General features: G+C 40.4%; 1 protein-coding gene across 5 annotated transcripts; it reads left to right on the top strand.

Moving 5' to 3' along the window:
* The first annotated feature begins 183 nt into the window (after positions 1-183).
* On the top strand, positions 184-13,587 carry LOC110172565 (transcription activator BRG1). 5 transcript variants are annotated; one of them, XM_055157807.1, is made up of 33 exons: positions 184-363; positions 588-720; positions 1,039-1,551; positions 1,627-1,725; positions 1,824-2,082; positions 2,182-2,308; positions 2,388-2,561; positions 2,653-2,826; positions 2,902-3,075; positions 3,833-3,892; positions 3,982-4,112; positions 4,264-4,321; positions 4,393-4,502; positions 5,027-5,174; positions 5,248-5,411; positions 6,532-6,598; positions 6,669-6,779; positions 7,675-7,917; positions 8,410-8,523; positions 8,603-8,710; positions 8,786-8,872; positions 9,015-9,061; positions 9,157-9,323; positions 9,390-9,553; positions 9,638-9,865; positions 9,982-10,059; positions 10,186-10,404; positions 10,484-10,743; positions 10,852-10,960; positions 11,039-11,140; positions 11,390-11,522; positions 11,597-11,736; positions 12,235-13,587. In XM_055157807.1, the coding sequence occupies exons 1-33, from the start codon at positions 184-186 to the stop codon at positions 12,268-12,270; spliced, it is 4,917 nt and encodes a 1,638-aa protein (XP_055013782.1). In that variant the 3' UTR covers positions 12,271-13,587. The 5 variants fall into 5 exon arrangements, with proteins under 5 accessions (XP_055013782.1, XP_055013781.1, XP_055013783.1 ...); XM_055157806.1 differs by having other exon boundaries at positions 9,638-9,898; XM_055157808.1 differs by lacking the exons at positions 184-363; positions 588-720; positions 1,039-1,551; ... (11 more) ...; positions 5,248-5,411; positions 6,532-6,598 and adding an exon at positions 6,913-7,002 and having other exon boundaries at positions 6,754-6,779; positions 9,638-9,898.
* Positions 13,588-13,955: the final 368 nt, after the last annotated feature.

The raw sequence follows: 13,955 nt of genomic DNA, 5'->3' as shown, positions 1-13,955 counted from the left end.
TCATCACTTCATTGCCACTAATTTAAAACATAAAATTTGACTTGGTGTTTGTGGATGATGTTGCTGTAGAAATGCAGAATGTTGCATTGGTATTTTCCATATTTTAAAATTACTTTCTTTTTATAATTTGTCTTCTCCCTGTCTTCAGGTTCCTGTTGAGACAGGAGCAGGTGGTCCAGGGCGATGTCCACACCAGAACCTCCCATGGGAGGCAGCTCCCGCCCTGGGCCCTCCCCAGGCCCGGGGCCCTCTCCTGGGGCAATGCTGGGCCCCAGTCCTGGGCCATCACCTGGCTCCTCCTCTGGTCATTCCCAACCAGGACCATCTGGATACAGTCAAGACAACATTCACTCACTACATAAAGTGAGATTTTGACCCACCATTGCATGGACCTTGGTCATTGCCAATTACTAATTATTCGCTGACAAAATTGCATTACATCAGATTATTGGCAATAAGAGTACACGAGTTCTTTAATCATTATCTATATAATTAGCTATGATAGAGTTATATATTTTTTTCCTCTGTTTTTTAATGTGATTTATTTATTTATTTTATTATAAATTTTTATTTTTTATTTTTTACAGCCGGTGGAAGGTATGCACGACAAGAACACAAATGAAGACAGTCGTTACAGTCAGATGAAGGGACTCTCTTTGAGGCAGGGTGGACATAGTGGCATGGGTCCACCACCCAGTCCCTTGGATCAACACTCACAAGGTAGTCATGCTTCGTCTGTTTAGCCATTGTAATTCTCCCTTTGTGTAAGTCAGAACAGCACATTAGTCATGTGTAGGTTTGAGGGTGTGTCTTACCTGGTCTATTATCAATATTTATAGGTTCTTTACAATTAACATATGCAACATAACATACATTTTTTGTGTCGCAATGCGCGATCACAGATGACAGAAAGATCAGAGACAAAGCAATGGGAAAATTACATAGTGCAACTTTAAATCGCTGTAGAAGATCAATCTATTGATTTTCGTAACTCTAGAATCAAAGTGAATCTTTGTTGTAATTAGCTCTGTCTTTCAGGATATCATTCCCCTCTAGGTGGTTCAGACCACTCCAGTCCCATTCCATCCAATGGGCCCCCCTCTGGCCCACTGATGGCATCATCATCATCCTCTTCTTCCTCTGGAGGGCCTAGCACAGCCTCCACTCCCCTAGATAGTGGCAGTGGAGAACAACATTCTATGGGCCCCAATAATCGCACTGGGCCTCCAGGTAGCTCCGGACCAGGCCCCAGTCCTGGCCCAAGTATTGGGTCCTTGGGATCAGGTTTGGAGCCTAGTGGTCCCACCGGTCCTGGGGGTCCAGGTGGGCCTGGGGGTCCTACACCTTTCAACCAGAATCAGCTTCACCAGCTGCGAGCACAGATCATGGCATATAAGATGTTGGCTCGGGGCCAGCCTCTTTCTGAACACCTACAGATGGCCGTACAGGGCAAACGGCCAATGCCCAGCCTTCCCCCTGGTGCAGGAGGGGGGCCCACAGGAGGTCCCCCTGGACCTGGACCTATGGGCCCAGGCTTCACACGGACACATGGTGAGCAATAAGTAAGAGACAGGTGTTGAGTATCTGACGAATTATAATATTAATGTCTGACTTATGGTGCAATAGGAATGATAGGCCCCAACATGCCTCCCCCGGGTCCTTCAGGAGCTCCATCTGGGATGCAAGGACAAAACATGAATGGACCTCCAAAGTCCTGGCCTGAAGGTTTGTATGTTTTTACAGAGATGATAAAGAATGGACAAATGTACATTGCATTGATCAATGGTCATGTTAATGAGACTTTTGTTTACAATGATTCACAGGCCCCATGGCAAATGCAGCAGCGCCCTCCAATGCACCTCAGAAGTTGATTCCACCACAACCTACTGGCCGCCCCTCTCCTGCTCCCCCCTCTGTCCCCCCCGCAGCCTCCCCTGTGATGCCCCCACAGACCCAGTCCCCTGGCCAACCAGCTCAGCCTATCCCAATGATGCCTTACCACGCCAAGCAGAACCGCATTACACCCATTCAGAAACCTTGTGGCCTGGACCCAGTTGAGATCCTGCAGGAGAGAGAGTACAGGTGCCTTAAGTATTACAATGACTTCCTGACATTTTATTATATCATTTCTTTATTATTTTATCAATCATGAAATCACATACATGTTTTTTAATATTTTAGATTACAGGCTCGTATCACACATCGAATTACTGAACTAGAGAATCTGCCTGGATCTCTAGCTGGTGATCTTCGTACCAAAGCTACTATTGAACTCAAAGCCCTTCGTCTGCTTAACTTCCAGAGACAGGTACAGAGGAATATAATAATAATTGTAAATATTTTAATATTTTGGGATATTTAAAACATTTTATTATCTTAACACACAGCTGCGTCAAGAAGTAGTGGTGTGCATGCGCCGCGACACAGCTCTGGAAACTGCTCTTGATGCTAAAGCCTATAAGCGGAGCAAGCGCCAGTCTCTGCGAGAAGCCCGTATCACTGAGAAGCTGGAGAAACAGCAAAAGATTGAGCAGGAGCGCAAACGGAGGCAGAAACATCAGGTAGAACAAAATAAGATAAGTCTTATACATTTCGTGAATCGTAATTTTAATATAATATTTTAATGTTCACATATACTTTTTTCTGTTGTAGGAGTACCTCAACAGCATCCTACAACATGCCAAAGACTTCAAAGAGTATCATCGTTCAATCACAGGCAAAATACAGAAGCTAACCAAAGCTGTGGCCACTTATCATGCTAACACTGAACGTGAGCAGAAGAAAGAGAATGAGCGCATTGAGAAGGAGAGAATGAGGAGACTGATGGTAAGGACAAAGCTTGAATACCTTTCATACATATTTATATATATATCCTATTTATTTAAATACATGTGTTTTTAGGCGGAGGATGAGGAGGGCTATCGTAAACTGATTGACCAGAAGAAAGACAAGCGCCTGGCCTACCTCCTACAGCAGACTGACGAGTATGTGGCCAACCTCACAGAGCTGGTCCGAGCACACAAGGCTGCTCAGGCCCTCAAGGAAAAGAAGAAGAGGAGGAAGAAAAAGAAGAAGGTAAACTGCAAAGATACAGAGGAATTTACTGAGTTTATTACATTTCCTTGTGAGTTTTCAGATTATTTTTGCGAGAAAAGTGATTTATTTATTTATGCATATTTCATTTAAAATTTTATTTTAAAAATGTGTAAATAAAAACATAAATTCCGGAATGAGGGCAGCAGGAGGCAAAAGAGAAATCGAACAATGACGGGATTTCAATAAGAAAATCTTACGAAATTTGGCAAAAGATAACCACTCAGATACATGTGAGCGATATCGGAGCCCAGTTGAGCCCATTGTATTTTTATGCTGTTTGATAATTTAAGAAGAGATTATGATATATGATATGATAGACACTAACCATTTTTGACAAAGAAAAACTGGACAAATGCTTACAGAAATGTTGAGCCCACTACAGTTTGTCACTTCATCTACAGATTTTTCTACATTTCATCATAAATGATACGTTTTGTGAAGCTGAAATACAATTTTGAGTTTAGAAATGTATGGTATGTAAAAGTACTGTATGTATAACAGTTTTTTTCCATCCTTTTTTACAGAGAAGCAAATTAACAAATATTTGTACCTTAGAAATTCAAAATTATTGTTTATTTTTTGTTATAATGTTGTAAGACCATTAAAATTTAGATCAGGTAACCATTGAAAATATATTACGTCAGCTTCAATTGTCCAGGATTTTGAACATTCTGATGACATTGGATTTTAAAGGATCTATTGAAAAATGTATATAATACATTTTTGTGATATTCAGCAAATGGAAAATGCTGAGGCTGGTCAAGCTCCTCCTCCTACGGTTGGACCAGATGGCGAGGTAAACTGAACTCTCTATTCTACATTTTTAAATTATTTTCTTAGTTTGATGGTTAAACTGTAAACCTGACCTGGGTCTTCTTTCTGTAGCCTCTGGATGAGACAAGTCAGATGAGCGATCTTCCAGTCAAAGTCATACACGTGGACAGTGGAAATATTCTGACTGGGGTAGACGCACCGAAAGCTGGACAGCTAGACACATGGCTGGAGATGAACCCAGGGTTAGTACATGTTTTGTTTATAATAATTATAGTTTACAGTTCTTTACATCTACCTGTTGTGGTGCAAATCCCTTATAGTTATGCTTTGATAATTAGGTTAAAATAAACAACATATATGTATTTTTCATTTTGTTTCATTTCTCACCTGTAGTTATGAGGTGGCCCCACGCTCAGACAGCGAAGATAGTGAGGAAGAAGAAGAAGAGGAGGTACTTCTATTGCTTATATTGTTTGGAATACACAGCTTTTTCAGTAGAAGTTCATTATTGAACTGTTGCAGGAAGAAGAGGAAGAGCCACAGCCCTCGACAGCACCAGTGGAAGAGAAAAAGAAGATCACAGATCCAGATAGTGAAGATGTATCTGAGGTGGATGTCCGGCACATTATTGAGTGAGTATGATTAAAAACAACATGAGTACTGTTCATTATCTTAACGGTTCCATATAATGCTATTTTCTAATCCATGTTATAATGTTGTGTCTTCATCAACCTGGAGTTTCTGTTTCATTTACACATGGTTAACACACAAACCCTGCATATTTGAGTTCTTCTCTCAAAGAAAACTCAGTTCCACCTTGTGATGGCATCGGTAATACAGGTAGTGCTCCACTCTGTTTTTAAACTCCATACACCTTCACTAGAATCATTTGGATAATTTCAGCCCTCGAATTGCCAATCTCTACTGAACTAAACTTAAAAGGTAGCTGCTAAACTTAATGCTCAAACATATGTGAAAGAAAAAACAAAACAAAAATCCAGGTGTGTTTTTGATGCGGTAACATTATAACATGACTTAAAGCTCACAAGAATCAAGTTTGCTTAATAAATAAATTAAAAAGTTAAATAAATGTAACTTTAACTAGATCTAGATCATTTATAATGTGCTTGTTTTTTGTTTTTGTTTTTTTCTACAGGAATGCCAAGCAGGATGTGGACGATGAATACAGTGGGGCAGCTTTTGCACGCGGTCTTCAGTCCTACTACTCAGTGGCTCACGCTGTCACTGAGAAGGTGGAAAAACAGTCCTCTCTTTTGGTTAATGGGCAACTCAAACAATATCAGGTACGAACTTTAGTAAATGGAAACTTAATGCAAGATTTACACAAAGATTGATACCGTTCTTTTTCCCTTTCAGATTAAAGGCTTGGAGTGGCTGGTGTCTCTCTACAACAACAATCTGAATGGGATCTTGGCCGATGAGATGGGTTTGGGTAAAACTATCCAGACCATTGCACTCATCACTTACCTCATGGAGCACAAGCGGCTCAATGGACCCTACCTCATTATTGTACCCCTCTCGTAAGTTTAAAACATTTCATTATATATTTCAGTCTGGTATTGATACTTTGCGGTGGATGTCATCAACATTCCCTGAAGGCTCTGCTCTGTCTGAAGTTAGCCAACAGTTTTTCAGTTACAAGTCACTCTTATTTTGTAGGGTTGAAAATCAACAACACCTAAACAGGACCACGAATGCTCGTATTGATCACAGACTCCTGAAAATGTGCTGTTTCAATCCATTTTGTATTGTTCTTGAGTTTTCAAATCTTAAAGGGACAGTTTGGAATTTTGGACATAGGGCCTCATTTCCTAGGTAGCCAGAGTGTTGAAAATGTGTGGAGACACTTTTTAAAATATTCCATCCAGTCCTTGTATTTGCAGAGATCGCTGGTGCTAGGCTAGTGCATGTCAATGGCCATAGTTAGCCTGCCATTAAAAACACTTACCCACTCCACAAAACACGTGAATCAAATCTATTATTACACTAGTCTGCCGATGTAAATGTCTATGTTGACAGAATCATTTTAGAAGTAAAAAAAACAACCTTGCATTTGAGGGATTTATGTCTGAGCAGCAGCAGTTGTACATCCTGATAGAAAGCTTGGCAGCGGCGCACTGATATCACCTAGCACCTATCTTACTGGCAAAGTAAAATTTCCTGCTGCTGAGAAAATAGTCCCTCAGCATGTGACGATTCATGCGATGCACGATTAGTTTTATTTCAAACATTATTCTATCAACTCAGACATTTACATTGACAGTCTGCTGTAATTATAGATTTGCTTCAGGTGTTTTGTGGAGTGGGTAAGACTGTTTTTAGTGGCAGGCTAACTATGGCCATTGACATGCACTAGCCTAGCACCAGCGACCTCTGCAAATACAAGGACTGGATGGAATATTTGAAAAAGTGTCTTCACGCGTCTCCAACACTCTGGCTAACTAGGAAATTAGGTTCGATGTCCAAAATTCTGGACTGTCCCTTTAAAAAAATTTTGTTAGTGTTTGGTACTGTGTGCATTGTGTCTAAATATTAACATTCCACCATAGAAATACATGTAGAACACCCCCAGAGTGATGTCACTGCAAAGTTAATCAATTGATTAATACAAATGAATTTCAAAGCTGGCTCTTTTAACAGAACACTTTCTAACTGGGTGTATGAGTTTGACAAGTGGGCACCAACTGTCGTCAAAGTGTCTTATAAGGTATTTAAACGATGCACTCAAAAGCTAAATGTAATTTTCAGTGTGGTTTCTAACATATTGCCAATTTTAGGGGTCACCTGCCGCCAGAAGAGCCTTTGTTCCTCAACTTCGGAGTGGAAAGTTTAACGTTCTGCTCACAACTTATGAGTACATCATCAAAGACAAGCAAGTACTGGCAAAAGTAAGATTTCCATTTTCTCTTCAAAGGTGCAAGTCTGATCCATTGCTTGTTTCTTTATTTGTTGCTTTTTTTGGTCCCCATCTATGACATCTTCATTTTGGCTAGTCTGACCGCCTTGTGTGCTGCGTCTCAGTGTTTTCTTCTAGGTGCTGCCTTAAATTGATGCCCTCTCTGTCTTCTTTGGCCCCATGTAGTCATGTATGCTCCCTGACTGAACTGCAAGGTGCGTATTGTAGTGTAGGAAGGACCACCCCCATGGTTCCTGGACGCTTGTGTTTGGGTCAAAGTCATGAGGACAATGTGGACAAGAGAGCTTCCAAAATGCTGTATGCCAGAAACTATGTATCCTGTGTATTCATTATACCGTCTTCACCGCTGGCACATTGGCTTCTCAGTTGATAGTTTTTTTGTTTTTACTATTTAAAGTTCATAATAGTCTTAAATGTGCATTGTGTAACTTTTCTGATGAAGGGTCAGTCAAATGCTTTTCTCCATGGAGATGTTATTGCTTTATCTGGAATGTTGGCATGGCATTAAACCTTTCTATGTTTATGGAGACCAAACAAACGAACAGATACAGATACAGGTCAGATCTGTGGAGAGGCAGCCCCGCTCACAGTCAGAATGCCTGTTTTTCTAGAAATTTTTGACCAGTAATATCACCTGTTTAATGTCATACTGTGCAATATTCCAGTTCAGTGTAGTTAGAGATCCATAGAAACAAGCAGGTGCCAGACCCTCAGCCAAGAAGTTACATGCACCTTTAAATGTACAGTCAAAGTTATTTAACTGGCTTGTAAATGCTTTAGAGATACAATGTTTTTGGCTAACAGCATCTTTTAGTAGTTTTTTTGTGAGTTTGTTAGATTCCCTTTTCGTCTTTGTTCTTATTTAGATCCGATGGAAGTACATGGTTGTGGATGAGGGACACCGTATGAAGAACCACCACTGTAAACTGACCCAGGTCCTAAACACCCACTACCTGGCCCCTCGTAGGGTGCTGCTCACGGGCACGCCGCTGCAAAACAAACTACCAGAGCTCTGGGCCTTGCTCAACTTCCTCCTCCCCACCATCTTCAAGAGCTGCAGCACTTTTGAGCAGTGGTTCAATGCCCCCTTCGCCATGACTGGAGAGAAGGTTAGTGAATATTCATCAGTACATGTTTGTGATTTTTCTTTTGGTTTTGTCTTAAAGGGCCTATATTACGCTGTTTTATGATCTATGTTATTATGTTGTTTCCTCATCACAAACATACCCAGAGGTTTGTTTTGCATCATTCACACATGTTACACACAAATCCTGCATATTTAAGAGCTCATTTCTCAAACAGAAAACACCTTGTAATACAGGAAGTGATCCACTGTGTTTTTAAACTCCATACACCTTCACTAGAGTCATTTGGATAATTTCAGTCCTGGAATTGCACACCTCTATTGAAGTAAGGGTAAAAGTTAGTTGTTACCTTGCTGCTTCATGACGTCACAAGGTGGAAAAGAGCATATTGAGTTTGGGAGATGTAGACACACAGTAATTCACGTTTACTCAAACATTTGTAAATGAAACAAAACACAGCTCCCAAGTAATACTAGTACAGAACCTTTAAGCTGCATTATTTGTCTTTGCCACAAGGTGGACCTAAACGAAGAAGAGACTATACTGATTATCCGTCGTCTCCACAAAGTTCTTCGCCCGTTCTTGTTGCGCAGATTAAAAAAAGAGGTGGAGGCACAGCTTCCAGAGAAGGCATGTCTTTCATTCAAATTACCTTCACACAGTGTGTTTGTTTTGATTCAGAATTTATTCAAATGTTGATCTGTTTCAGGTGGAATATGTCATCAAGTGTGACATGTCATCTCTCCAGAGGGTACTGTACAGGCACATGCAGGCTAAGGGTGTCCTGCTGACAGATGGATCTGAAAAAGACAAGAAAGTATGGAAAATATTAATGCATTTATTAGTTATCTTATTCATCTTATTTATCTTGTGCATTCATTGTACTGTACAGGGCAAAGGTGGTACGAAGACCTTGATGAATACTATAATGCAGCTCCGGAAGATTTGTAACCACCCATATATGTTCCAGCAGATAGAGGTAAGGCAGAAAACTACTGATTAAACCTTTTGTAACTGAAATATTTCCCATGTAAGTTTTATTAGACTTGTACATTTTGCACACGATGTGGACCATGTTGGTCTCCAAGCAAATAGTGTACTAATTAGTCATTGTTTTGTAGGAGTCCTTTTCCGAACATTTAGGATTCTCAGGTGGGATAGTACAGGGGTAAGTTTCTAAAGAGCCTGTAAAAGCCTTGTTTTCATTTAATTTAATTTTAACAAATAAACAAAACTTTAACACACTTTCTGTTGAATCACTAGACCTGACCTGTATCGAGCTTCAGGAAAGTTTGAGGTTTTGGATCGAATCCTACCAAAACTCAGAGCCACAAACCACAAGGTGCTGCTCTTCTGTCAGATGACCTCTCTGATGACTATCATGGAGGACTACTTTGCTTATCGCACTTTCAAGTATCTGCGCCTCGATGGTGAGGTGATTTGATTTTATATTCTGGTATGAATGTGAATTCTTCATTTGTATGCGTTATTTGCAGGAACCACAAAGGCTGAAGACAGAGGGATGTTACTGAAGACTTTTAATGACCCAGAGTCTGAGTACTTTATCTTCCTCCTGAGCACCAGAGCTGGAGGCCTGGGCCTCAACCTGCAGTCGGCCGACACTGTCATTATATTTGACTCTGACTGGAACCCACACCAGGTTCAGATTAACCTTTAAATTAACATTTTACTGTACTCATATTAATTGTGACAAAAACTGTTTCTAAACATTTGTACTGAACAGGATCTGCAGGCCCAGGACAGGGCCCACAGAATTGGTCAACAAAACGAGGTGCGTGTGCTGCGCCTCTGCACTGTGAACAGTGTGGAGGAAAAGATTTTAGCTGCTGCCAAATACAAACTGAACGTGGACCAAAAGGTGATCCAAGCTGGCATGTTCGATCAGAAGTCCTCCAGCCATGAGCGCAGGGCTTTCCTGCAGGCCATTCTGGAGCATGAGGAGCAAGACGAGGTCTGGGGTCAGGAACAGTGTCTCCGCATGAATGTGTGTGCGTGCACCCACGATACACACCATTTTAAACGGTGCTTTCTTATACTCTGCTGCCAATGTGTGTTTATTGTATTCAGGAGGAGGATGAAGTGCCAGATGATGAGACAGTCAATCAGATGATTGCTAGGAGCGAGGAGGAATTTGACCTGTTTATGGTAAGATCAAAAGAACGCACTATAAATGTTGATTACTACAACCATACATATACTTAAAATGTATTGCTATAGGTGTTTGTGTCAGTTCCCTCATTTGAGATACTTATCTGTCTCTTCTCATACCAGCGCATGGACCTTGACCGGCGCAGAGAAGAAGCCCGTAACCCTCGCCGTAAACCGCGGCTAATGGAAGAAGATGAGCTCCCCACCTGGATCATGAAAGACGATGCTGAGGTGGAGCGCCTTACCTACGAGGAAGAGGAGGAGAAGATGTTTGGAAGGGGGTCAAGACAGAGAAAAGAAGTCGACTACAGTGACTCACTCACAGAAAAACAGTGGCTCAAGGTCATTAGTTAAAAAACAATGGCTCAAGGTTAAAAATGCTCCTTTTTCTCATTGTTAAAGGGAAATGTTTTGATCACAGGCGATAGAGGAAGGCACCTTAGACGAGGTGGAGGAGGAGGTAAAACATAAAAAAACAACCCGCAAAAGGAAGAGGGATCATGACCCAGACCTGTCAGGACCCTCCTCCTCTGGGAGCCGAGGGCGAGGGGACAAGGATGATGAATGTAAAAGGCAGAGGAAGAGGGGGAGACCACCTGTTGAGAAGCTCTCTCCCAATCCACCAGCTCTCACCAAGAAGATGAAGAAGATTGTGGATGCTGTCATCAAGTACAAAGATAGGTAGAAACAATAATCCTCTTTGACCACAAGTATTTTGTTTTCTCAGTTTTCAAGAATAATATTTGGCAAAGGCTTTTAAATTGTTATGGTTCTGATGATGTCCCCCAGTGCCAGTGGGCGTCAGCTGAGTGAAGTGTTCATCCAGCTTCCTTCTCGGAAAGAGTTGCCAGAGTACTATGAACTTATCCGTAAACCTGTGGACTTCAGAAAGATCAAGGTTCATTTTATATAATATGCTTTGAAAACTATTTGCTCATTAATGAAACCCTTCATCAAAACATTTTATAATTTGTAGGAGAGGATCAAGAGCCATCGCTACCGCACTCTGGGCGACCTGGAAAGAGATGTCATGCTGCTGTTTCAAAATGCTCAAACCTTCAATCTGGAAGGCTCACTTGTGAGAACCACCTAAACAGTAATTTTAATAAACATGAAGTGCTAGTCATTTTGATTTGTAAAAGGCTTTTAGTGAGAGGATATGTATATTCCATCTGTGTTTTACTAGATTCAGATTGACACTAGCATACGCATTTTTAAAATGTCAAACTCGCTAAAAGCTGGCTCACTTGATGCTATAATCATAAGGACCAATTTTAATAACTGGTTTTATTTCATTTTTGCATGTTTTATCCCACTGCGAGAGCAGATATATGAAGACTCGATTGTACTTCAGTCAGTGTTCACAAGCTTGAGACAAAAGATTGAAAAGGAGGAGGACAGCGAGGGAGAGGATAGTGAGGAGGATGAAGAAGAGCAGGAAGAAGGATCAGAATCTGAATGTAAGATGCCAATCATCAAAATATGTTTCATTTTGTTTTCTTGAGTGTTTAATTGCTATGTTATTAAAACCTAGCTCGTTCAGTCAAGGTGAAGATCCGCCTAGGAAGGAAAGACAAAGTAGGAGATAAAGGAAAGGGACGCAGTCGGCGACCAGGGAGAACGCGAGCCAAACCTGTGGTCAGTGATGATGACTCTGATGAAGAGCCAGAAGAGGTACATACAAACCACAGAAGCATTTAAATGTCCTATATTGCGCAAAATTGACTCACATAAACTTTAAGCCATGCTATAATGTTGTTACCTCATCAAAAACAGACCTGGACTTGTGTTTTGTGTCATTTCCACATGTTTAAGTAACTCTGGTTTATTAGTGTATCCACATATGCAAAGCCCGAAATGCTCTGTTTACCTTGCGAAGTAACAGCTCCTTTTATTTCAGTAGAGACTGGCAATTCCATAGCTGAAATCATTCTTGTGAGATATATGGAGTTTAAAAACACAGTGGAGCACTTTCTGTATTACCACATTATTACAAAAGTTGGAACAGAGGGTTTTCCTTTTGAGAGAAGAACTCAGCCTAAATATGTACGGTTTGTGTGTTAAACATATGTGAATGAAAGAAAACACTCCAAGTACGGTACATTTTTGATGAGATAACAAAAGACAGACAGTTTTCACCACATTAACACAAACATGTTTTTATTCTTTAAGGAGCGGACCCCCAGTGCCACTGATGATGAGGCCTAAACTCCACTGTGTGATGTGGGGGCAAAAAGACAGGTTACTGGATTTTATATCATAATATCTTGGATTGAGATAGTCAAAGTGGACTGTGTGTCCAGTCCACCTGTTTAAATTCTGATAAAACCACTTAATTGACTGCACAATGGTTAAATTAAGATTACAGTATTATAAAATTTAGAGGAGCTAACATCAAACAATGCTGCTAAAGCTGTTACTGATTGTGTAAATGGAAAATCTAGTCAGTGTTTACTCTACAAATGATTGCTTTTTCCTGTTTTTCATGTTTTGGGTAGTAATATTGATATTTTTGTTATTAGTAGTTCCTTGCACACTTCTTCAACCAAAATATGAAGGGATGATCCAGACAGGGTAGTGTTGTGTTCATATCCAGCTAGTACCACAGATTTTATGTGAGTCTGGCATCAACAGATCTGGTGTTTTTGCTCCTGCTCCTTCACGGCAGCGATATGTTGCAACAGTATCGTCTGGTCTGGCCCCTAGGAGCTGCTGTGATTACTGAAGTGTGTGTACATCACATATTTGTGACCAGTGCTCACTGTTTGACTTGGAAATGTGGTCTGTGGTTTCCCTGATTCTAAGAAGCTGTTGAGCAACTTGATTTGACTGAATGTGTTTGGGGAGGATCTTTATTTATTATGTACTGTAAATAGAGTCTAGTACTGTTTCAAGACTAGTCCACTTTGCTGCTGCCGCTCTATCATTATTCAATCCCAACTGCTGATTGTAGAATTAACAAATTTCATTACTGAGTGCTGTAACTTTAATTGCTTCTCCGTTGTGTGGTGATTTTGTGTTTCAGATCTGTTCAATGTACATGAGCACTTTTTATTGTTTATTGATTTCCAAGAAAACGACCAGAGAGACAGTGGCTCCTCTCTGTTGTGATAGCCCCATGGCTGTATGGTGTTGCATATTTTGTTGTAATTTTTAGAAAATGCCATTGCACGTGTGTGCAGCTCTACTTTGGCTCAGTACTTTAGTCATTATGGTAGACATTTAGAGAAAAGAGCATACAACCAAAGCATACACTTTTTCTCCACATATTTATATCTGTCTGTTATGTGGTAGTGTGTTAATGTTGCTGCAGCTCAAGTCTATTAAAGCATAACAATTTAGTAAACCATTTACTCTGTTTGATGTACATTTACCCGATTTATTTTGTATTGAATCTGTAATACCTTTCTTCACCACTAAGAGGAGTCATGACACTGCTGGAACATAATGGCCTACTATTTATCTATGTCTCAAAATTATATAGTAAGCTATAGTCATTGATTTATATATTGTTGTGTCGCATATTTATACACACACTTAATACTTACTATTGTATTTAGTTTTTGCACATTTGATCTGTATGCATATCTTTGCCTTATTTTTTATCCTTAAAAGTTCAAATGAAAATATAAATATAAGTCTGATTCAGTGGATGTAAACAGCTGCTTAGTTTACTCAGTGGAGGCATATGCGGACACAGAGAGACCTGTGCGGGCTGGACAGTGTGTGGTACAGTTTATATTGAGGCCCATGTTGATGCTGAATTTTCATGCACATTTGGATCGTGATCACTGGCCACAGTTTCCTGACCTTAAAGACACCTATATGGCTTTGAGCCACTCCATACAACTAACTCTAGAGAAGCCATAAATAAACATCTGTATCAGCCAGCA

The sequence above is a fragment of the Boleophthalmus pectinirostris genome, unplaced genomic scaffold (genome assembly GCF_026225935.1).
Source record: "Boleophthalmus pectinirostris isolate CB_2022bp ecotype Guang Dong unplaced genomic scaffold, ASM2622593v1 HiC_scaffold_22, whole genome shotgun sequence".
Classification (NCBI taxonomy): domain Eukaryota; kingdom Metazoa; phylum Chordata; class Actinopteri; order Gobiiformes; family Gobiidae; genus Boleophthalmus; species Boleophthalmus pectinirostris.
This window is presented reverse-complemented; position numbering and strand designations above follow the sequence as displayed.